General features: G+C 39.3%; 1 protein-coding gene across 3 annotated transcripts in view; it reads left to right on the forward strand.

Annotated features, from left to right (window-relative positions):
* Positions 1–23,509, forward strand: part of nrxn1a (neurexin 1a) — a 1,567,205-nt gene that overhangs the window by 1,325,663 nt on the left and 218,033 nt on the right. For 2 of the 3 annotated variants that reach the window (XM_048601292.1, XM_048601293.1), the window contains one exon: positions 2,091–2,107. The exons of the other annotated variant lie outside the window; for it this stretch is intronic. In XM_048601292.1, coding sequence (XP_048457249.1) covers positions 2,091–2,107 — 17 coding nt within the window. The remainder of the gene's footprint in view (positions 1–2,090; positions 2,108–23,509) is intronic. 3 annotated transcript variants of the gene reach the window in all.

Raw genomic sequence — 23,509 nt, forward strand, 5'->3', positions numbered from 1 at the left:
TCAGGATGTGATGTGATCTGATTTGGTCTGAAGGAATCATTCAAGACCCCCATCACGGTTAGGATTATACATTCCATAATTATTGTGAATCAGTCCCTTCTATTTTATTTTATGGTTTCACGCAGATCTTATTCCAGACTCATTCCTTATGTTGGACCATTTTCTTTTTCAATCCAGAATAACATGACCTTGAAGTCTCAATACAAAATTACCTCTTCCATATTTTACACTGATCCTGGAATGTCTCTGACATTTGGGATCTGAACATTTACCTTTCCCAAGCACAACAAATGGTCACCCACTCACCTCAGTTACTCTCTGGCAAAGAGTGAGATGTTACTCAACCTAGATTCATTCAAATAATCACAGTATTGAAAGTTTACATTTACCTGTTGCTGTTGCCACTCCAAATTCCAGCATGCTTAAACCTTCAGACCACCATCCAAAACTAGGCATGTTTTTTTTTCCTTTATTCGTTCACGAGACGAGGGCGTCGCTGGCTAGGCAGCATTTATTGCCCATTCCTAATTGCCCAGAGGGCAGTTAAGAGTCAACCACATTGCTGAGGGTCTGGAGTCACATGTAGGCTAGACCAGGTAAGGATGGCAGTTTCCTTCCCTAAAAGACATTAGTGAATCAGATGGGGTTTTCTGATAATCGACAATGGATCCACGGTCATCATTAGACTGTTAATTCCAGATATTTATTGTATGCAAATTCCACCATCTGCCGTGGTGGGATTCTAACCCAGGTCCCCAGAACATTGTCTGGGTCTCTGGATTAACAGTCCAGCAATAATACCACTGGGGAGGTAAACGTACAGGTAAACGTAAATCCTGCCTGGCCAGCGATGCCCACATCCCTTGAATGAATAAAGAAAAAAAAAGGCCATCGCCTCCCCCGTTTTGTTCCAGCATTCCACTTGCTCCCATACTGTTCAGCCCTAACACCAATCTCCCAGCTTATTTTCTGTGACAAAGACATTTTCAGCTGTATTAGCTACATCATATATATCAAAAATACATAGCAAGCTCTTTTGGTCTCAGTCATCCCACGTCAAAATGGTCTCAGTCTTAACAAATCAAGGATTGATGTCTTTTAAAGCTGATTTTCTTTGTAAGAAAGCATTTCGAAATGCTGCCCTTTTCACTACTAGTCTGTGACAGATTAACTGTTTGGTGCTAACCAAATGCATTTGAATGGAAACTCAAGAAAACAAAAATCGGGTTGGGCACAATTTTGTGCGCACTCTGTACCAGAAATTCTGATTTGTTCCCAAAACCAAAGTTTTTGGCCATGATGTTTGACAAGATATTAAGGTGCTTATATATGACCCCAGTGCTGTAATTTTGGCGAGAGTTGCAAAGCTCATAACTGTTTTCTTGCATGGCCATCATGGTTAAAAAGATCAACCAAACCAGAAAAGAACTGTATCAATTATGTTTGTCAGTACACAGACCAGTACTTGTTTCAAGGCCATAACCCACCTTGGGACGTAAATGACAGTGATAAATGACCGGACCTGTTCACATAGTTTATGCTATCACCTGCACTATTTTGTGTTACCATTTTGCGGTGCACTCCATACTCAAATAAATACTATATATAGTTACTGCATGTGTACACTTTTAACAAGGTTCATCCACCTAACAAGTCTATGACCTTGCAAAACTGAAATGCTTGGCAGCTGTGGAAACGTTAATGAAACCATTGACAGTTGACGAAGCCAATTTTGGGAATTGTGATTTAGCTGTAGAGTGTTTTGTATTGAATTTTCTCAGATGCTACCACAGATTTATGAAATTAATGTAACTGGTGCATTAACTGTCAAAAGCTGAAAAGAAAATATTCAGCAATTTCTGGCAGTTACAAAAGGAAATGTGAACTCACACAGAGTCATTTGTACTTGTGCAAACCTCTTTGGAACCAAGTCTTAAGATGTCTGGGCATTTTTATATTACGACTTCATAATTTATATGCCGATTTGTCGATTGCAAATTATTTCTTTTTAGCAACTTCATGATTCGGTGTTTATATTTCACTGTACATATTGGGAGAGGGATGGCAAAATAGCCTCTCTTGAGATACAGGGTTGTTTCATATCACAGTAATGTAGAAAATAATGAAGTGTTTCATCCAAATCTGAAATTAGGTTTAGGGATGTGTGACGTAACAATTTGAGCAAGTGCTTAGAAAATCTAACAAAATTGCCAAATCTTTCCAAGACCTTTAGAGGACAAAAACTTAAATACTGCACATCTAGAAACCAAAAATGTTAGTTGTGGTTGTGGGTTCTGTTGCCTTTTTTATACAGTTCTTCTACTTTCCTAACCATGTAAGCAGGAGGCTACTTTAGTGTTGCATCAATGAGAAAGGTAATCATTCCCATAATTGGTCAGAGGGGGATTCCAGATTTGCTGCATAACCTCAGTATTAACTTTGCAACCCTCTGCCTACAGCTTGCTCTCTTCACATGTTTGTTTGGCACATCCTTCTCATAACTTGGCACTTTTTAAAAAGATTTCTCTCGTAAGTTTGACAGAATTGACTTGAAGGCTGCGCTGGCTTGTGAGAGATAAAAAGTGATGCTGTGCTAGTAAATGTGCCTTTGTTTGGCATTTGGGGGAAAAGAAACACACAGGCACAGACTGGTTGCATTGATAGAGGCTGATTGGGACAATATGCCTGTCCTTTAGTTCAAATTCATATATTTCTATACCAGTATGTTCACCATTGCTGTGGCACCATTCATAGCAATGCCTTTATTGAAATAAAACAAAGAATTGTGAATGCTGAAAATCTAAAACAAAAACAGAAATTGCTGGAGGACCTTAGCAGATCTGGCAGCATCTATGGAGAGAAAGCAGAGTGAATATTTCAAGTCCAGTGAAACCCTTCTTAAGAACTGATAATAGTTAGGAATACATGGTACGTATGCTGAAGACAGCGTGCGTGAGTGAGTAGTGAGCAGATAGGCAAAGATGGAGACCAGAGGGAGAATGGCAGTTAGGGATGGATGATAATCTGCCAGGATGAAAGAAAAGCTGATAATGAGCGCCATAACTTGGTGAAAATGCGCTGGCTATACAGAGCCTGGGGTGTGACTGTAGGTAAAGAATAGAGAAGGAGGTATTCAGGATCTAAAATTATTGAACACGATTTTGAGTCCTGAAGGTTACAGAGTCCCCAAGTGGAAAATGAGGGGCTGTTATTCCAGCTTGCGCTGAGCTTCATTGGAGCACTGCAGCAAACCCAAGACAGAGATGTTAGAAAGAAAAGAGCCTGCTTGTTGTGCCCTAATTCCCTTCCCATTCCAGAACCACATCAATCATTCAACCTTTCATTACATTCAGTAGAATCCTTCGTGATACTTACATGATAAATGATGACGACAATGTTCCTCACAGAATCATTGGAAGACTTGCAAGTGTGGGACACATTTCATCAACATTTGAAGCCAAAGTACGTTTAGGCTGGACACATTGCAAATAGCTGAGGAAACTTTGCAAATAAATTTAGCTGGAGTTTACAAATGTATGTTTCACGTATTTGCATTTTCAAAGTCCAAGCATCCAGCAAATGTGGATGCCATGCTTTCGTCCATCAAGCTTATACCAAATCCATGCATCCTTTGTGCTGTTCCAGCCAATTTTCAGACGCATTTTGCACCTAGAGAAGGGCAACTGTTGGCAGGGACACAGCTTATGGTGCACACTGTCAGCACTAGGCTCTACCTGCTCACCTCGTACTGACATAGAGCTTTCATGTCCCCTGTTATCTCACACTACCCTGATAGTCCATCTGTCTGACCCATGTGTACACCCATGACATTGAGCTTTGCTTCCAGCTGCCCTCCTACCCCTAAACCCTGACATTACACCTTCAGGATGCCCACCCTCCACACACCTCCTTGTGGAGCCTCCATAGTGAGTGCTGGCACTAAATCCCTCCTGCTGAAGCCTCCCATTCACTTTAATCCTCCTCCTCCTACCCCACCCATGTAACTTAAGTTTCCCCCTTTCACTGTCCTTATCCCCGCCTCATTACATTTCTCAGCTTCCCCATTCCTCCTCCAGCCTCAACTCTCCCACCTCTTTACAGAGATCCCCCATACTGTCCTGACAGCACTGCTCCCGCTTTCACCCTGCTCAGCTAGCAACATACAGACTCCCTAGACTGTATTCACTCAAGATCTCTAACCAACTTCAATGAATAGCACCTAGACCAGACCAGCCAGACCCCTGACCACTGTCTTTACAACTCCATTTTGTGTTGCCATAAACAAATACAGTGTAGTCACTATCCTTTCCCTTTAACCCATAAACCCAATCCTTTGGGATACCTAGTCAATGATGGGCATTCCCATGGACAGCCCCAGATTCCCATGATCTTATGGTGTTTACCAGACATTGTAATCTCTTGGCCTTGGGATCTTTCGATGCATTCTTTAATTTGCATTCCAAAAGTTATCAGTTATATTCCTTCTGATTTGTCCTAGATTTGCTTATCTCTCAGGGCTGCTTGAATTCTATAATCCATTGTATTCCATGTGCTGCCTTTACCAATATTAGTCATTCCTTTTATATCTCTCACCATCCCAATTGTATATGTAAAAAAAAGAAAAAGTTGTTCGTTTTAACTAACTGCTGCAAGATTTGTAATATTGATTTCTGTTACACAACTACTTCTGCAGTTAGCACTTTGTAATTAATAAGTTGTGACCACTCTACATCGTTCAGGGCTTACCAGGCATCTTTTTGCAGAGATAAGCATTTCCTGAGACTAATTAGCTTGCACATCTGTATTTAAATGTTTTTCACCTAATGTTTCTATTATATTTTTAGTTATATGTGTACCTATCCTTATGTTGAAACCTCCCCCTATGATTATCTGAAGAATCTTTAACGAGAACTTATTTCTTAATATTATGGTTACTTAAAAAAAATTAATTGCTACAAAATAACTTTAGCTGTTGTGTTTACAGCTGCATAGGGAGTTAGTCTGACTGGTTTGTGGGCTGAGATTTGCATCCCTGGTGTTATTCACTTAGTAGGACAACATCCTTTCGTTAATGAGGTTGGAATCGATCACTTGTCTATCCTTGGGCATCCTTTTATCAAACTGTCTTGGATGGTTGCTCGTAAGGCCCCCTTGCTGACCTTGGAGTCATCCTGTTCAAAGGTTTTTTTTATGATTTATTTGTGGGATGTGGCATCGCTGGCTGGCCAGCATTTATTGCCCACCTCTAGTCGCCCTTGAGAAGTTGGTGGTGAGCTGTCTTCAACCGCTGCAGTCCACCTGCTCTGGATTGACCCACAATGCCATTAGGGAGGGAATTCCAAAATTTTGACCCAGCGACAATGAAAGGACAGCAATATACTTCCAAGTCAGGATAGTGAATAGGTTGGGGGGAATCTTGAAGGTGGTGGCGTTCCCAAAAATCTGCTGCCCATGTCCTTCTACATGGAAGTGGTCATGGGTTTGGAAGGTGCTATCTGAGGATCTTTGGTGAATTTCTGCAGTGCATCTTGTACGTAGTACACACTGCTGCTACTGAGCATTATGTTTCAGTTAAATGTTAGAGCAGGCTGTCCTATTTTGTTTTAAACCTTCTCGGCCATTTTGTGCCTTTCAAAACATGAGCCGTTCTTACATTCTACATTCAAGAACGTAGACTGCCTTGTACATATGGTTGCAGCACACTTAATGTGGGTATCTGTCATTATTGGGCCTACACAGTGTACAATGTTTATAATACTTAATACTATTAAGTTCCAAGGATTGGTTGCTGCTTTGAACTTGGATGTACACATAATGCAAGGCTCATTAAGGCTTCCTTCTATACAGCATGTAACATAAACTTGATGATCTATATGGAGCAATGTTCCAGAGGTACATGCTATTTGCAATGTGCACCTTAAGGGAAGCCTTCAGCAAAATTAGTGTGCTTCTCTGACCTCCATGTCGAGCCGTCCTACATCTTTGGACCTTACGCTGCTTAGTTTACAAGTACTTTTCTTGGAATCTAATGTTGTGTACAAAGAAACAGCACATCTTTAAGGTCAGACATCGGCTATTGAACAGCTACTGATGCCCAGTGGTCTGCCTATATCACCATTTTCGTTCTGCAGGCAGGATTTTGTGGGGTCTGGGGCAGATGATGGGGTTTGCTGCCACTTCTCTCTAAATGTCAGGGATGGGCTGGCCTGTGCTTGGCAAACTTACCTAGTATCCATATGAGACTTAAAATGAGTCCAGGATTTCATAGGACAATCTGGAGTTAAGAATTTAATGAGGACCATGAAACTGCTTAAAATTGTTGAACCTGTCTGATTCTCTAATGTCTTTTAGGGAAGAAAACCTGCCATCCTTACCTGCTCTAACCTACATGTGACTCAAGAACTGCAGAAATTGGCTAGTTCTTAACTGTCCCCTGGGCAACTATGGCTAAGCAAAAACTGCTGGCCGAGACAGTGATGGCCACATCCAATGGATGAATTAAAAACATATATTTTACCAGAACCAGAATATTTGTCATTTTGCTTTAAGTTCTCGACTTAAATAAGATAACTATTATTGGATTTGTTTCAGACTTTGTCAGGGATTTTCTATAATAAAGTACTGGCTGCTGTTCAAAATGTACCCATTCACAAATGCATAATTTAAAACATTCTTTTTAGATTATTCATAAACTTGTGCTATGGAGGAATTAGTGACCTCTCACTAAACTTTGGCAGGAAGAGATAATTAAAACTAATAAAGTAACAGTGGGGTGGCAAATATTTTTTCTTATTTTTGTTTTAATCAACCCATTCGGACAAGTAAAAATGCACCACTGGACTAGTTGGGACTCGAACCTGGACCTTCTAACCCAAGAGCAGGGACATTACTACAGCGCTACAAGACATCAGTACATTAGCCTGGGACTCTGGATTATAGAGACGTTGCTAGCACCCCATTCTTTGAACCTTTTATTTTTCAAACAAGCACTGCTCTAGGCAAATTACTGTTAATCAACTTGTTCAGACTTGAAGCCAGTCCTTTAGGTCAGGAGGGTGGGGGTGCTAACACCTTGCCATGAGAGCCTGAAGAAGAGGTTGTTTTAACCAACCTGTCTGAACAAGTTATGGCACAAATCTGGCAAAGTTGGAATTGACCCTGGACGTTCAGACCCAGAGATAGGGACAGAACCACTGCACCATAGGAGACCTTCTGTGCTGGGATTGCCTGTGTGCAAGGTAGGTATTTTAATCCCCTAAACCACAGCATCAAGTGCAATATTCCATTGTTAAACTGTAGGCAACATTGATCTGTGGAAATCAGTCTAACTAGGGAACATTATTATCAACTCTATGTTTGAAGAAAGTCATTTTGGCAGACCACAAATGGATATACAATGAACACATATTTCAAAGATCTTTGATTATTGGGTCCATCTGAGAGCAATAGCCCTATCCTTTAGATACATGAGATCTCATGGCCATGGAACCAATTATCTTATAATCAGAGCAAAATGGGATGTCCTTGGCTGATGAAACACCATGTCACCTTTAAAATTCAGAGTTGCTATCTGACTTACTTTTCATTTGACAGGTTTCGCGCTAACAGGTTTTTAAATTACTCTTGATGTGTTTTCTTTGCTTTCTATGCCTTTTGAAACATTGCTACTATCGTGCCATTAATGGTCTTTAGCGCAGGGTTTATGCAAATTTTGGTTGTTTTCCACACACAGACCTTGATATTTAATGGGTAGTGACTTTCATTTGTCAGCTTTGTACTTTCCAGTTTTGGCTCCAAGGCGGTCTGGGAGCAGATATTTTGTGTAGATCTCCTCCTTTTGCCACATCAGGCAAAACCAGCCAGCTTTCCATCCACAATATCGCTAAAGGTAAATTTATTTGTTGTACACGTTCGACAGACATAGAATAAGTTATTGATTGATTGATTGAATGGTTAACTCCTCTTATAATGCTGATGGATTATGGATTTTATTGAAGAAATATCTCTAAAGTTTAGTGATCAAAGTTTTAGTGTAACATAGGCTCTGTATGAAGAAATCTTAGTACTTGAATTCTTTAATACATTTCACTACATAATTGATACAAATTTTAGCCAAACAAGCAAGAAAGGAAATTGTAGGTGTTATTTGTTTCCCTGTAAAGATGAAAACAAAAGTTGAATAAGCCTCTGGTCACTCATATAAGTCTGTTAGTGTCTCATAACAGAAGAGTACAAATGTCTGAGGGCAGAATCTTTGTAACCCTCTCTGCCAAGGAAAGTTACATTGCAGTGAGAAATTTATTAGGCAGATTTTAAACAGTTTGCAATCTTATAGTGTTTCCTATGAATACCAGATATCACAAAATGTTTCACAGCCATCCCTATACTTTTTGACACATGGCTACTGTTTACAGGTAGGAAATATGGCAATATACGCCTAGACAGCAATTTGATACTTTTTTTAAAAAGACGTTCATTCAGAGACATATAACGTTTGGCGAGGACACTGAGGATAACTCCCATGTTTCTCTCCATGTGTGAATTGACCTACGTTGGGAAAATGTTATACGGGTTAAATTTAGTACTTAGTCAATGACTTAGAGGAGGTGGTTGGTGAAAGACTTTTGCTGCTGGATTTTCATCTTGGGAGGAAGTAGAGGGGTTATGTGTTGGGTACAGGGTGCATGGTGAGGTTTGGGACTCGTAGTTGGGAGCTATTGCAACAATTCCATCTCCAGACGAGTAATTTCAATGCAAGGAGCCAGAGCAAGCTGGAGTAGGACCTGCAACCTCCAGCAATAGGCCCAAGATGGAGGAGGAGGAGGTGGAACAGTGTCTGAGGTGGGCAAGTTAAAAAAAAATTCACTGACACATTGGCCCAATTCTGGAGATGAGTGTACAGCTCCCGAGACCTTAATTGCATACTTTTGCTCACTGCCTTCATCCCTCTCTATGCCCCCATCACCATATTATAGCCCCTCATACTGGACTTAACTGTGTGTACCCATACCTTCCTCATTTTCATACCTTCTTCATCACCCTATTTCCATGTCCATCTTAATCTCATTCCCTCTCTAACCTATTCACCTTCCACCTGCAAGTTCCCCTCCAACCACTCACCGTTGTGACTTGTAAATATATCACCATTCCTTTGATGTCATTGTGTCAATATCTTGGAATCACTCTCTGATAACATTGTGGGTCTTCCTGCTGTGCATGGCCTGCAACAGGCAAGAAGGTAACTCAATACCACCTTCTCAAGGGCAGTTAAAGGTCAAGCAATAAATGCTCGCCCAGCCAGTGATCAGTTTATACCATGAGTTTAGATGAAAAAAATCTTTTATGAAATCCAGAATTTACAAGAGATATAATCATTTGGGAAAGTCTTCAAGAAGCTTCTTTATCACTCAAAATAAACAAACATTACTTGATATCAACTTTAAAACTCCAAATCTTCTGCATAGCTTATAAATCTGTTACAAAAACAATGATTACTTATTACTATATTTAGAAAACAGTAATGAATGTGCCAAACCTATCAAGATCACATTTCCTTTTGCAACTCTGTCAACAAGCCTTGCTTAACAGCATTTTCTTTTGGTTTCAATTTGAGATAAGCATTCATAATATATTTCCATTGAATTAGCACATAAGTGTTTGCTGGGCTAAATCGGTTGGAGAATTTGGAAGTCAGCCAACATTTCATAATAAGATTCAATTGAACAACAAACTCTTTTGGGCTTAATCGTTAATGTCATTGATGACAGCTAGAAGATCAACCATTTGTAGACGTTTCAAAATTTTGAGAGAAGTGAAAGCCCAGCTATCCATTAAAGCTGTGAAACAGTCAAACAAGTAGCCATAATAATTGTATTTGAATTTCAATATGCATAAAACTCATCTGAAGACCTTTACACTTTTACATTGTTCAGTACCTTGACAACTTACAATTCCTGGAATTTTCACATGACTAAAATCAGAGCTGTTTGAGCTGCTTAAATATATAATTCTAGGACTCTGAATCAGTTGGTGTCACACTGTAGAAGGAGACCAGGATTTCAGGATGGGGTGCCAACTAGTGTCAGAATCTATATGTCTATCTTCAATTTTCTGGCTGGAAAGAAGCCAACACTTAGGGGAAGAAAAGTGACTGGACCCAGCACACCAAGTAAATTATTAAAGGACACTGATATCCAGGAAGTTGTATCTCAAGTATAACGATTGTTTATTACTTCTGGATTTACCTGAAACTCGTAGTTTATATGCCATCTCCTCTCCTGTCATGTCTTCTTTAATTTCCAGAGTGCTTGAGTGTGTGGAAGGAATAACAAAGCAGTTCTCCTGTCACCTGAATGTTTTGCTAATAAACCCTGTCTTTAATTTCATGTTAAAGATATTTTGCAGTGGGTTAATTTTTTTCAAAAATTGGAATCGAAACACAGTGATTGGGGATGGGAGAGGGAGGGGAAACAGCTTTTGGTCTGTCCTGGTAAAATGGGAGTAAAAAGGAAAGGAGTAAATCAAACAAGACTCACTGTCTCAGGATAAAGAGGAGAATTGCAATCATAATTTAAATTCACCCCATTCCCCCTCTGCGCGTAATAAAAACCGATAGAACTGCAGATGCTGTAAATCATGAACAAAAACAGGAAGGATCACCGGGCCTGAAACTTTAGCTCTGTTTTTTGACCTTCGCAGATGCTGCCAGACCTGCTGGGCTTTTCCAGCAACTTTGTTTTTGCCCCCTCTGTGCGTGACAGGACGGTTGAGTTTATGTACCATTCAATACAATCATGGCTGATATCGGGCTCAATTTTATTTTCCCAAACATTCCTCATCCACCTTGATTCCCTGAGAGACTGAGCATCAGCCTGTCTCAGTGTCAACCAAATTCAATGATGGAGTATCAACAAAACTCTAGAGAAGAGAATGTCAAGTTTCATTACCTTTTGAGTTAAGAGGTATTTCCTCGTCTGAGTTTTAAAAGATTGGCTCCTTGTGCTGAGACAATGCCCCCACATTCTAGATTCTCCATTCTCACACCCTTTGTGTACTAGTGTGATTCACAAAACCTCTCAAAACCAAACTGATGCCATAAAACTGCCCAATATCTCAGTGATGTTGGGACATGAGTGTGGAGGTTCCCAACCTGTACCCCGCTGCTAAAGATTTCTGGTGCTGGGAGTGGGGCTGTGAATTCAGGATGCAGTTCCTGCCTAATGATGTTAAGGCCCACTCAATACATTTCTGCCCATCACTTGTTGGGAAAATCTAGCACTGCTTTTAATTGCTATCAACCCATGTTGTCTTGGTTGTCATTATTTCGATAGTAAACTAACTTGACTGTGTCAGATAAACTTACAGACGGAGAATGAATACTTTCACTAAAAACTAGAGGGTGTCAATGGAACATTACTGCAACAAAAAATGACACTTCAATTAAGGAGGATTAGAAAATAGAAAAGTATTAGCAAGAAATAAATCAGATGTAAAACTTACTATGTATGTTTTCTGTCAGACCAGATTAGAGTTGTTCTGGTTCTTTGTAAAATATGTTCTTGTTCCACAGTACTAGATTAAAAGGAAAAAAATGTTCCATGGAATATATCTGTTAGCTAACATGAATAGTGCATTGAGGCTTGTGAATTATTTTTTCAGTTTCAAATTTATTTCTGAATGTTAGTGGTAGGCTCAACAGGAATAAGTCCAAAATGAAAAACAAAATTGTGTGTTACCAAAAGAGGCAAGCCCATCCCAGTTCAGTGTGTAGCTGTTTTGCTTTCAGGGAACCCAATTGTTATTTGAGCTTACGCAGACTCTATGGAGGAGCTCATAAATTGGCCCAATTGTGAAGTTTGAAAACTGGGGATGAGAGCTCAAATAGGAGTATAACCATTACATTAACTTTGTAAATATTACACTAATTTACATTTATGGTGAACTTTAAACCATGAACAAGTCTGAAGAAATCTTTTCTGCATGACAGTGCAGGACAGGATTTTAAAAGCAACCAAATAAAATCTTGTTCACAAAGGGTTAACAGTTGAAGAGAAATTAAGTATTAACTGTGCCTCCTCTTACACAGTTTTGGAGTTCAGGAGCTGATTTTTAATGTCTATCACTTCAATATTTAACTTGTAAAATGACTCTTCAGCTTTCCTGAACTGTAGGTGACCTTGTCCTTTCACAAAAATAGGTTTGTTTGATGTCAGTAAAACTTATGAATGACAGAGACTGGCCTGCCTTATCGAGTATACTTCAAAATAGAGCTCCAGTGAGAATAATACATTCACTTCCAAGTATTACGGGTTGATTGTGGTGTGGTTTTTCATTTTCTGGGTGCTGATTTCTGCTTGCATTCTTCTGTAACAGTGTTAATTTCTTTACATTCAAAGGCTTATATTTTTCTTGCGTTGCAATTTCTAACTCAGTTTTGTTAATAATGACTCCAAATCAAAGGTCTGAATTATGAAAGCATGTACATCCATGCTTATGATAAAGCTTCCTGGAAAAAAATCAGGAAAGATATTATCCATTGAGAGAATTTAATATATCTCTGGTTTATTCAAGTTTCATGCTGTGGTTCAAATCTATTGAAGTAGGAGTGCAAGAGTACATTATCGCTTCCAGAAATTTTTATTCTAATTTGATAAGTTGCCTTTTAAACTTTGATTTTTGTTTCAGTAAAGTGAAAATGCCCTTTTCAAATGTGACATGTAACTGGTAATTAGCTAACCATTACCGAGTTGGATTTCTAAAAGATGTACAAAGAGATACTTACTGAAATTCTTGTTTGGTTGATTTTGAATGTGTTAACATGGTAGATGCTGTAAATAAATTTAAGACTGAGGAAAGGTAGGCACGCAGTACTTTGCTTTACCAAAATGTTTGTTCATGGGTCCTTAAAAGGTAACACGCAGGTATAACAATCAATTAGGAAGGCAATTGTTGGTCTTCATTGCAACCGAAGTTAAAAAAAGACTTGCCACAATTGTATAGAACCTTGGTGAGATTGTACTTGAGTACAGTTTGGTCTCCTTCTTCAAGTAAAGATATATTTGTTACTCAAGAAGATTGATTCCTGGGATGGTGGGATTATCTTTAGAAGAGAGATTGAGAAAATTAAGCTTGTATTCTTTCGAGGTTGGAAGAAATAGGGGTGAGCTCATTGAAACATAAACAATGTCTACAGGGTTGTTGAAGAGAGATTTCCCTGGATGGAGAGCATCCACTCACAGAATGGTGAACATTTGGAATTGTTGGAAATTTTGGAATCTTTGTAATTTTCTTCACTGTCAGGGCAGTGAATCTTTTGAATTCTCTACCTTAGATCATCGTGGAAGCTCAGTCATTGAGTATGTTCAGGAAAGAGGGTGGAATCTTCAATAGCCCCTCAATGAAATGGACCATGGCAAGAAAGTTGGGAAAATCACATGAAATGTCCAGTGAGAAATTTTTCCATATCTCCATATCCATATCAGAAAAGTCCCATTTTCCAACTGAGTATTGGGCAGTGACATGAGATTCTGGCTAGTGAGAGGTGAGAGGCTTATTTGCTTGAATTAGCGTGTATTAGCATCCCATTATTTGTTTACCTCACCTCATTTACATGCAGTTTCTGATTCTCCCACACACCGGGTAGAAAGTAGATAGTAACAGTTCTGATCACCACTCTATAGGAAGGATGTGACTGCACTGCAGGGGGTACAGAGGAAATTCACAGGATGTTGCTCAAAATGAAGCATTTTAGCCATGAAGAGAGGCTGGATAGGCTCAGATTGTTTTCTTCAGAACTGAGGAAGGCTGAGGAGGAACCAGTTAGAAGTGGATAAGATGGTGCCGAGCATGGACAGGGTGGATAGGAAGCAGCTGTTCCCCTTAGCTGAAGGATCGCGAATGAGAAGTCATACTTTTAAGGTGAAAGGCAGGAGGTCTAGTGGGAATGTGTAGAAAAGAATTTAGTTGTTCCAGATTTTGATGGGAATCTGGAAAGCACTGCCTGGAAGGACAGTAGAGGCGGGAAACATCATAACCTTTAAAAAGTACATGGATGAACACTTGAAATACATTCATAGCTAAGGGACAAGTGCTGGAAAATGGGATTAGTGTAGATAAATTATCACAGACTTGTTTGGGCTGAAGGGCTTCTTTCTGGGCTGTATAACTCTATAACAGTGACTCCATCTTGCTGATTCCGGATTTCCAGACAGCTTGTTATGGTTTGTCAGCAGGAATCGCTCAAGGGGGTGCTCATGTTGCTGTATGGCACCATGGAATGTCAATCTCATACCTGCACCATGTGCCAGCAGTGTATACGGCAAATGGGCTGCATGTGCATTAACCAATGTCTCAAAGTCTAAGGCGAATAGTTCTTAGTCAAGTCAAGGGGGTAGCCATCATTCAGGGGGCTTCAATACAGTAAGTCATAGGTATTGTCAGATTGCAAGTCAGAGTATTGTACATGGCCAGCCATCCACTTGGATAGTCAGGAGTTCCATTTCATTACAGTCCGAGGAGGGGTCCATGTTCAGTCCAGTACAATGAGGCAATGGAGTGGCAATATTGTAGAATCCGTACAATGCAGATAGAGGTCATTTGGCTCATCAGGTTGGCACTGACCCTCCGAAGAGCAACCACCCAACCCACCCCCTACTTTACATATCCCATAGCTAAGCCACATAACCTACACATCCCTGAATAATTTAGCACAATTTAACATGGCTACTCCACCTGACCTGCACATCTTTGGACTGTAGGAGGAATTCAGAGCACCCAGAGGAAACCACGCAGACATGAGGAGAACATGCAAACTCTACACAGTCACTCGCCCAAGGTTGGATTTGAACTCAGGTTCTTGGCACTGTGAGACTGCAGTGCTAAGCACTGAGTGACCATGCTACCCGTTTTAAGTCAGTTGGGAGCTGCACACAGGTCAGTCAGAGGTCTGGTCACTCATTAGTAGACACTATCGGGGGATGGGCAACAGTCAGGTCATCTGGATGAAATGCTCTCCCACCATGTGCATGGTGAAAGATAACTCTGAACTATCAATGCTTGATCGAGTGTGTGGCTGAGCGTTGAACATTGAACCAGCACCAGGGTGAGTATTTCTACCCACGGCGAGTGGGAGATCTAACAAGCGAGATGCCACAGGGGTTTGGTGCTTGGGCAATGAGGCAAGTTTGTGAAGATAGTGTGAGAAAACTTGCTGGGTCTCAAGGAGAAAATCTCTCCATGAAACATTCCAAAAATGACACTTAGCCAATTTCTGGTAAAATTCAGCCCAGAAGCTATTGGTATCATGGATTATGGGGTATTTTGGGAAAATGGCATTGAATAGATGAGCTAATATCTTGTTGAAATGGTAGTATTGTCTTGAGTGACTAAATATCCTACTCCTGGTCCTAATTCCTATGTTCTTATGCACCCAGTCTGACCTATGTAAGATGTAAACATTCAGTAATATGGTTGACTCTTAACTGCCCTCTGGACAATAAATGCTGGCCTAGCCAGCAACACCCTTATCCTTTAAATGAATGAAAAAAAGGTAGTCAACTCACCATTGCTTTCTTGAGGACAATTGATATGGGCAGTAAATGCTGACCTTCGAGTGATGCCCAAATTTCATGAACAAATGTAAAAAATAGAATTGCAACATTTGGATACTGTGACTCATACATCTGAAAGAGAAAATTACTGTGAATTTGTTGCTCCTCCGTAAAAGAGTATTCATCTTTCTGACATGCTGTAAGGGTTGTGTTTTTTATGTCCTCATTAAATACAACATGAAACCTATTTTTACTTCAAAAGGTTAATGATTTTGGAATAGATGACACAATTTTCCAATTCATCATCTGGCTATCTGATTGAGTTTATATTGAATTCCAGAATGTTTTGACAAGGCAACCTTTACCAACATGTTGAGTGATACTTTACCTCTTGAAGAACCCCTGGATTTACATCCTGTCTGCAACTTTCTCAGCAACTAGTGAAAGGTTTTTCTGTGCTTGAACCTGACTGTGACAAACAGTACATTGGACAAACAGGAAGGAAATTAACCACAAGGGTACACAAACATCAATTGGCAACAAAAAGACACGACCAATACTCACTCATCTCCATCCACATGGATAAGGAAAACCAGCAATTCGATTGGGAAAACACCAGAATCCTGGGACAAGCAAAGCAGAGACAAGCATGGGAATTCCTAGAAGCCTGGTTCTCCACTAAGAAGGCCATCAACAAACGCACACCCCATATACACTCCATTGCGAAGGAAAACCGGAGGTGAGGTAATCCAGCTCAATGGACACCTGAATTTAAATAACAAGCGGGAAAACACAGCAGCGCTTCAATGGGGGCTGCAATGATGATACTACCCAGTAGGGTAATGAAACGTCTGTGGAACAACAAACCAGCTCGGCTAGCCAACCAACCACAATGTTCACCATGCCTCACAGTTAACTTTATTCTACTTGAATTCTCTTTTAAATCCATTTACACTCACATTTTATTTGTCTTTTAAGACACAAGCGCATTGCTAGTTCCTCTTTTCTTGGGACCTTCCACTCCTGTTGAAGACTTTACCTGTTGGTCAGCCATTTTCCTCATCTCCTTTGCTTCCATGACCTCCTACTAATTTTGCTGTGTTTTATTCCTTGGAGATATGCAGAAATGATGCACTTCAGAGTATATGTCTGTGATTGGTGTTATATTCAATCGTTCACATATTCTACCCTCATTCTTACAGCGGCTTACTTTAATTTTAATTCTTTCTTTTTCTCAGGGACCATATACCAGGCTTAACAAATTACACACACAGCAAGGAATCAAGCACCAAACAATTGAAGACTATAATCATCCCAGACATAAATCCCTCTTCAGTAACCTTACGTTCATGCCTTGTATACCTCCCTGGAGGGTCCAGCAGGATTCTTCTCATTATGTACCAATGAACTTAGCAATCTTCTTGCATCTTGCTCAACTTAACCTTATCCCTCGGGGTCTAACTGTGGCCAAAATTCACCACCCCTTTTCATTTTTTGTCTCATTTTCTATCTTTTTTGTCAATCCATCTGTTGCTTCAAAATTTATCCAGGTCGTTTTTTTCCGTCCAGGCTTGTGAACCGACCCAACGCTCCAACCTTACTGACCAATTCCTATTACCCGCCAACTCCAAAAATAAGTCACATTTAAAATCCTCTGTGACATTGATCTTTCTGAACTGCTTGACCACTTCCATTCCAACAATGCCCAGAATCTTGTTCATTTTACTCTTGCCTCAGAGTAACCACCTCCCACTTCTTTACCACCCATTCATTAACAGTTGTGACTTTTGCTCTCATGGCACTATGCAAAGGAATTTTCTCCTAGCCCATTAAACTTTTCTGTATTCACCTCCTCATTTAAAGTCTTCATTCAAACCGACTTCTTGTATCACACCTTCCTAATTACCTTTTAATTAATGCTATGGATGGACGATGGATCACTTTCCCCTTTGTCCTTATTATCTTTACATGCATGTCCACTACATGAAGTATGTTAAGAAGGAATGTTTTATCTCTTTGGTGCTATCATTTTCAGTGACATACATGAAGCAGGCTTTTGGGAAAATTTAAAGCAGAAGATATGACAAGGCATATGAATTCCTGTAACTGGTAGAATAGATTTGATGGTAATTTTCTATGAGACTAACCATCTGTGTGTTGACAATTTTTCTTTCCACAATTCCGAGTCTGGCCCTTCCCAAATATGTCGATCAGTGGAAACAAGGGAGAAACACACTCAGTACAGGAACAGTGTTGCAGGCCAAGATGCTCCCATTTCTTATGGCACCAGCTGCCATATTAACGGATTTTTTTTTATTTAAAGGTCCTAAAGTCACTTTGATAGTAACTGTGAAAATGTAACTCAGCAGAGTAAGTGAAGGAGTAGCGTGGCAGTTGGGCAGGTAAGGGTGAAGAGTGCCAGGTGGATGAGCTGCTACAAATCCACATATGTGAATGAGTGTTTTGAGTAGTTTGAGGTGGTCAGCTTGAAAAGGGTGTGCATTTGGCTTAGGTCGAATCAGGTGGGTGCTAGGTGTCAGGTCCAGCAAGATGAGGTCATGCCTTCGCGGTTGGGTCTTGTTGGAGAAGGGTCATGAATTGGAGGACTGGGTGTAGTTAAGGTGGGGTGTAGGTAAGGTAGGGTCCGAGTAGTGGTAGGCATTGTTGAGTCAGAGGTTCAGTTTAGTAGTCACGCAGGAGTTAAGAGTAAGTTTATAATCGTCTACATTTCCTTGGGCCATTGTTAAGATCAAGTGAGTTGGAACCCTCAGAATTCTTTGGCTTTTGGGCTTTTTCAGTGGATTCCAGCTGGAGGAGAGAATCTTCAATTTCTTTGGCAGTTCCCTTAGAGTCATCAAGCATAAAATTTAACTTTAGGAATTCTGCATGGTTCTATAAACTTCACTGCAGAAATGGCTATCTGGTCATCAGGATTTCTGGGACCATATTTATTTACATAACACACTGAAATTTAAACATGGTGAAGTCCCCTCCATCCTTCATGTGTGCACATATACCTGAGTAAAAATTGATTCTAGAGACAATAGACACATTTACATTATTTGTAAAATTACAAGAAGTAAATCAAGTGTTCAAATTCAGTCGTTTAAGGTGCACACCATTCGAAGACTGGATGAGTTCTCTTGTGTTCTTTTTGGACAATCCTCAGAATTTCTAAACAAATTTAAAACTGGTTTTGTGTAGAGATGAATCTTTTCAGTTGAAAATGAATTAGTTAGCCTCATACTGTCGAAACTGACTGGTTGTTAGACAGGACTCTGTTCTCTTGTCCTGCTGGTCTCCATACTGACGAGTTTCTGCTAATTCTTGGAGTATTAAAATTTGTTATTTCTAGTCTGTTCAGTTGCACAATAAGTACTGTTATTTTCTGTCCAGAATAATGTAATTTGCAATGCCATTTATATGCAATTCACACCGACTTATGATTTGACTGGTGACTGCAGTTCTGTTGTGTTAAATTTTGTGCTTGAAGACAGTAAGTATAGGAATTCATTGACTTTTGAGTTTTGCGTAATTCCACAAAAGCAGATATTGTGAATATCACACATTTTGTTTTGTCATGAAATGTCCATTCAAGGACACCCCATCCACAGTAATTCACATTCTAAAACTTTCTTGAAGAGTGGTCAGACGTGAGTTAATCTTTTTTTCTTATTATGCCTGTGTAAAGTGCTTTGGGCATTGCTCTCCAAAGTGTCAGTCCATTTCAGATGATGTGCCCCTTTCAATATGGAAATCAGGTTAGTGTTCCACTCAGGTTCCAATTGATGTTAAGAAGTCAACTAAAGATAAAGACCAATTATTTTCTGGGTGTCTTTTTGTTTATCATTGCATTGCAACAATTCATGAAGACAGCTCACCATCGCCTTTTCCAGGATGATGAGGACTGGGCAGTAAGTTTGCTCACATCCCATGGTAACAAACACCCTGTTTCTCATTATACTGTTAAAGTTCCCCTATAACATCATCATGTTTGTTGGGCTTTGCATTAGTGCAACAACGATCTGTCAAAATCCTTCTACCTTTTTGAAAATAGGTGTTGCAAAATACTTCTCATGACAATCACTCATGTCTTGTTTAAAAAAAAATTATGTATGAATTGAAATAAAAACAGAAGAAACTCAATAAGTCTTGGCAGCATGTGTGGAAAGAGTAACAGAGTTAGCATTTCAAGTCCAATCTGACTCTATTTCAGAATTGAAAGGTGCTGGATTATGGTGGGTTTTTATGTTGTAGACAGGTCCAGGGGGTGGGGGGAAGAGCAAGTGTGATAAACTGTGAGGACACCTAGAGCAACGTACAAAGTCAGTCATAATGTTAGCAAAGGAGAGATGATTATGTAAAATAGGTATAAATGTTAGCTGTGAAAAGGAAAATAAAAATGCTGTTTTTACTTCACATTTCCAGCATCTGTTGCACTTTGCTTTTATTTCTGAACTGCTCTGTAACTGGCACAATTCTAAGAGTGAGTGAGAAAAGCATCTGACCTTTTCATGGACATAGATAATAACAAAGCAGCCTCGTTTTCGGACACAATTTTTCAGACCGTGAGGAAGTAAGGTCAAAGCAGTTTTCTGTTTTTGTTGACTGAATTGGATGAAAAATAGCACATTGCATGAAGGCTCCCTGTGTGAGATTTGTTATTGAGATGGCATGAAATATGCATTTAAAGTCAGAATGAACATTTGTCTATTTAAAGGTCTACCATTTACAAGTTACTTCTCCAGCACCTCATGATGAATGAATGCAATTTTACCCAATGTCTGCTCTCTAGTTTTGACAAGTCATTTAAAAGTGGGGCTCTGGGGTGTCATTGTGACAGATTTGAACTCTTTCATACATGCATAATTGTGTCAAATGAGACTCTAAGGTCCTGTGTTACTCAAGGTTTGCCACGTTATTAGTAAAAAGTTGAAACTGTATGACAGATAAGCAAAGTGCAATAAATATAACGACAACTTATACTTACGTATCATTTGTAATGTGACGCAATATTTAAAGATTCTTCACAGGTGCATCATAAAAGAAAATGACACAGAATAACATAAGGAGGTAAAGCTTGTTCAAAGAGGTGGGTATAAGAAGAATTTTAAAGAAGTAAAGCAACGTAGAGAGGTGAAGATGTTAAGGAGAGGATTTCAGAACTTAGGTTCTAAGCAAGTTTAGGCGCAACCTTTGATGCTGGAGAATTGAAAACTTGAGATGTTCAAGAGACCAGAATTAGATGAAAGAGACCAGAATTAGATGAATGAAGATATCTTAGAGTTGAGATTGCACAGATAGGGAAGGGGTTCAGCCATGGAGCGATTTAAAAACAAGGTTGAAGATTTTAAAGTTAAGGCATTGCTTGACCTGAGCCAATTTTGGCCAGAGAGCAAAAGTCTAACTGATGAATGATCTTGATGCATATTAAGATGCAGAGGTTGGGTGGCCTAAATTGTGTGAAGGGTAAAAATGGGTACTGGCAGCAACTGCATCAAGATAGGCTAGTTTAGAGTTAATAAAGATATGAAAATGGGTTTTGATAGAAATGAGCTGAATCAGTAAGTGGGAGGGCAACTTTGGGCAACGTTGCAGAGGCGGATATAGGTGATCTTTGTAATGGAGCAGATATGTAATCAGAAGCACATCTTGCGATCAGATGGTACAACAATATTACAGACAGACTGATTTCGTCCTGGACCATTGCCAGGTAGAGGGATGAAGTCAGCAGCCCAGCAATGGAGTTTGTAGTGTCAGCCAGAGACAAAGGCTATCATCTTCCTAATGCCCGATGGAGTAAAGTTTTATTCATCCAAAACTGGATTTTGGATTTGAGGCCTAATGTGTTCAGAACAGTGAAGGAATTGAAAGACTTGGTGGTGACATTGAACTGAATTTCAACTTACTTGTAAAAAACTAAAACTGTGCTTTCAGCTGCTGTCAGCAAGGGGTGGCATACAGATGGGAAATGAGAGGGAACTAAGAATAGACAGCATACATGTTAACATTGGTAAGAAACTTTACTAGTTTCTTAAGTGACTAGGAAATAAGAAGTAAATCAATATGAAGACTGTTAAACATGCCAATTATAAAACTTATCATTTGACTGCAGCTTTAGGAAGTTCATGCAAAATATGGTCATGTAACTTGGCTACTGAATTTTGACAAAGTCCTGCTTTAAAATATGATGATTTGAAATAAGAGCTTAAGTGTGTTTTTCAGTACTTTATTATTCCAACTCTATGTTAATTTATGTTTCCCTTAACGTCTTGCATATTTTACCTCCATAATGTACAGCAATTATTTCAAGGATCACTGTGGATTGAATACAGTGCAGGTTGAGTGGAAAGAATTGCATTTTTGACATTGAATGTTCACTTTCTTGGAATAAATAGGATGGTTGCATTTAGCTTAGACAGTGTCACACCACATGGTGAATAAATAGGAAACGTATAGCATGACAGAATCACATCAATTGAGCTACTGTATTCAGTGTTCCAGGTTTGTGACTGACCTCACAAATCCCCAATATCATACCAGTGAAGCACGGTAATTTGTTTTCAGCCAGTCTGATCTCCGCACCCTTGTTCCAGTTCCCAATTTCATGCTACTGATCAAAAGATACATAGTATAACCTGGTATTTTGCAAGAAACATCTCTTGAATTTACTGATACTCACCTTGGCTGCTGAGCCAATTACCTTCCTACTTTCTGCATCAACCTGGTCCAATTTTTTGCTGATGTTTTCTTCCCAAACAGCTCCTTCTGTAGCTCCCTGTTCTAACTAACTGGGTGCGACCAGGAAAGTAAAATTTCATACCCAAAAGATTTAATGTAAAGTAGAATTGTTTTTTACAGAAAAGAGTATTTTATGTGATTGTCGCTTACGGGTTTTGTTGAAAAGCAAATTCTCAGAAATTCACAAATTTTTAGTTATTAGTTACTGAACTGCTAACAACACCAAGTGTCTTTCAAAGTGGACAGATGGAATAGGTTTATTGTTTAATTGTAGTGTTGCTTATTGCATCATTGGTTAATGACTTTGTCACCTGACAAAACCTAACAATTAAAGGTAGAAATAGTTCAATGCAGACTTTTGTTAACTTTGTTCCTGAGGAAAGAAATTTCATATGTGTCCTTAGTATGTGCACCAGTTTCATTTATAGTTTTGAGAGATCAAGGCAAATATTGCCTGATGTACATTCACATCCAGATCTAAGGTATCCGTAGAGAAAAATCACTTGCCATATTTCTTTTTTTTTAATAAATAGCAAGGATTTATACAAGAGATAGTAGGATTTATACAAGTTTCTTTTTCTAAGTTTGCCAATCTACTAGGCAAAAAACAGAAAGCATGTATATTTTCATTTTGCCGTGAACTTGATTGAATTTCCTGAATTTCAAATATTGTATCAAAAACATCTGGTTAAAAGTTGAACTTTGTTCAGTGGTCGTCTGATTTTACTTGGCAAATGACGCTAAGTATGTTGTTGAGCCTCGTTGGAAGGTTGGACAAATCTAGGCTCAATGCATATCTGTGAAAAACTTGGTTTTTAGTAGTTGACAAGTGGCAAAATCATAACTCAGTGGCTGAGGTATCTTTCACAAGTGAAATTTATTTTGTTATTTATGGTTTTTCATACTAACGTTCCTAATACAGTTAACAATACTATCATCTCAGTAATGTCATTTTTTTTGACATGTAGTAATGATTATTAAAGAACTAGAAGGTACTTTATACGTGAAACTGCACGTCACATGGCCTTGATATTTTTAGCAACCTCCCTAAGTATATTCGAAGGGTAAAACTGATGGGGCTGTCTCGGTTGGAAGCACCACACTGCTAATGAGGATCCTATTAGCATTTATTCCACTTAATAACTGAGTGAAATTTGCTACTGCTTCACGATATCAGTTTGAACACAGAACTGTTCCAGAGGCAAAGTAAAAGCACTGTT

The sequence above is a fragment of the Rhincodon typus genome, chromosome 9 (genome assembly GCF_021869965.1).
Source record: "Rhincodon typus isolate 14 chromosome 9, sRhiTyp1.1, whole genome shotgun sequence".
NCBI classification, from domain to species: domain Eukaryota; kingdom Metazoa; phylum Chordata; class Chondrichthyes; order Orectolobiformes; family Rhincodontidae; genus Rhincodon; species Rhincodon typus.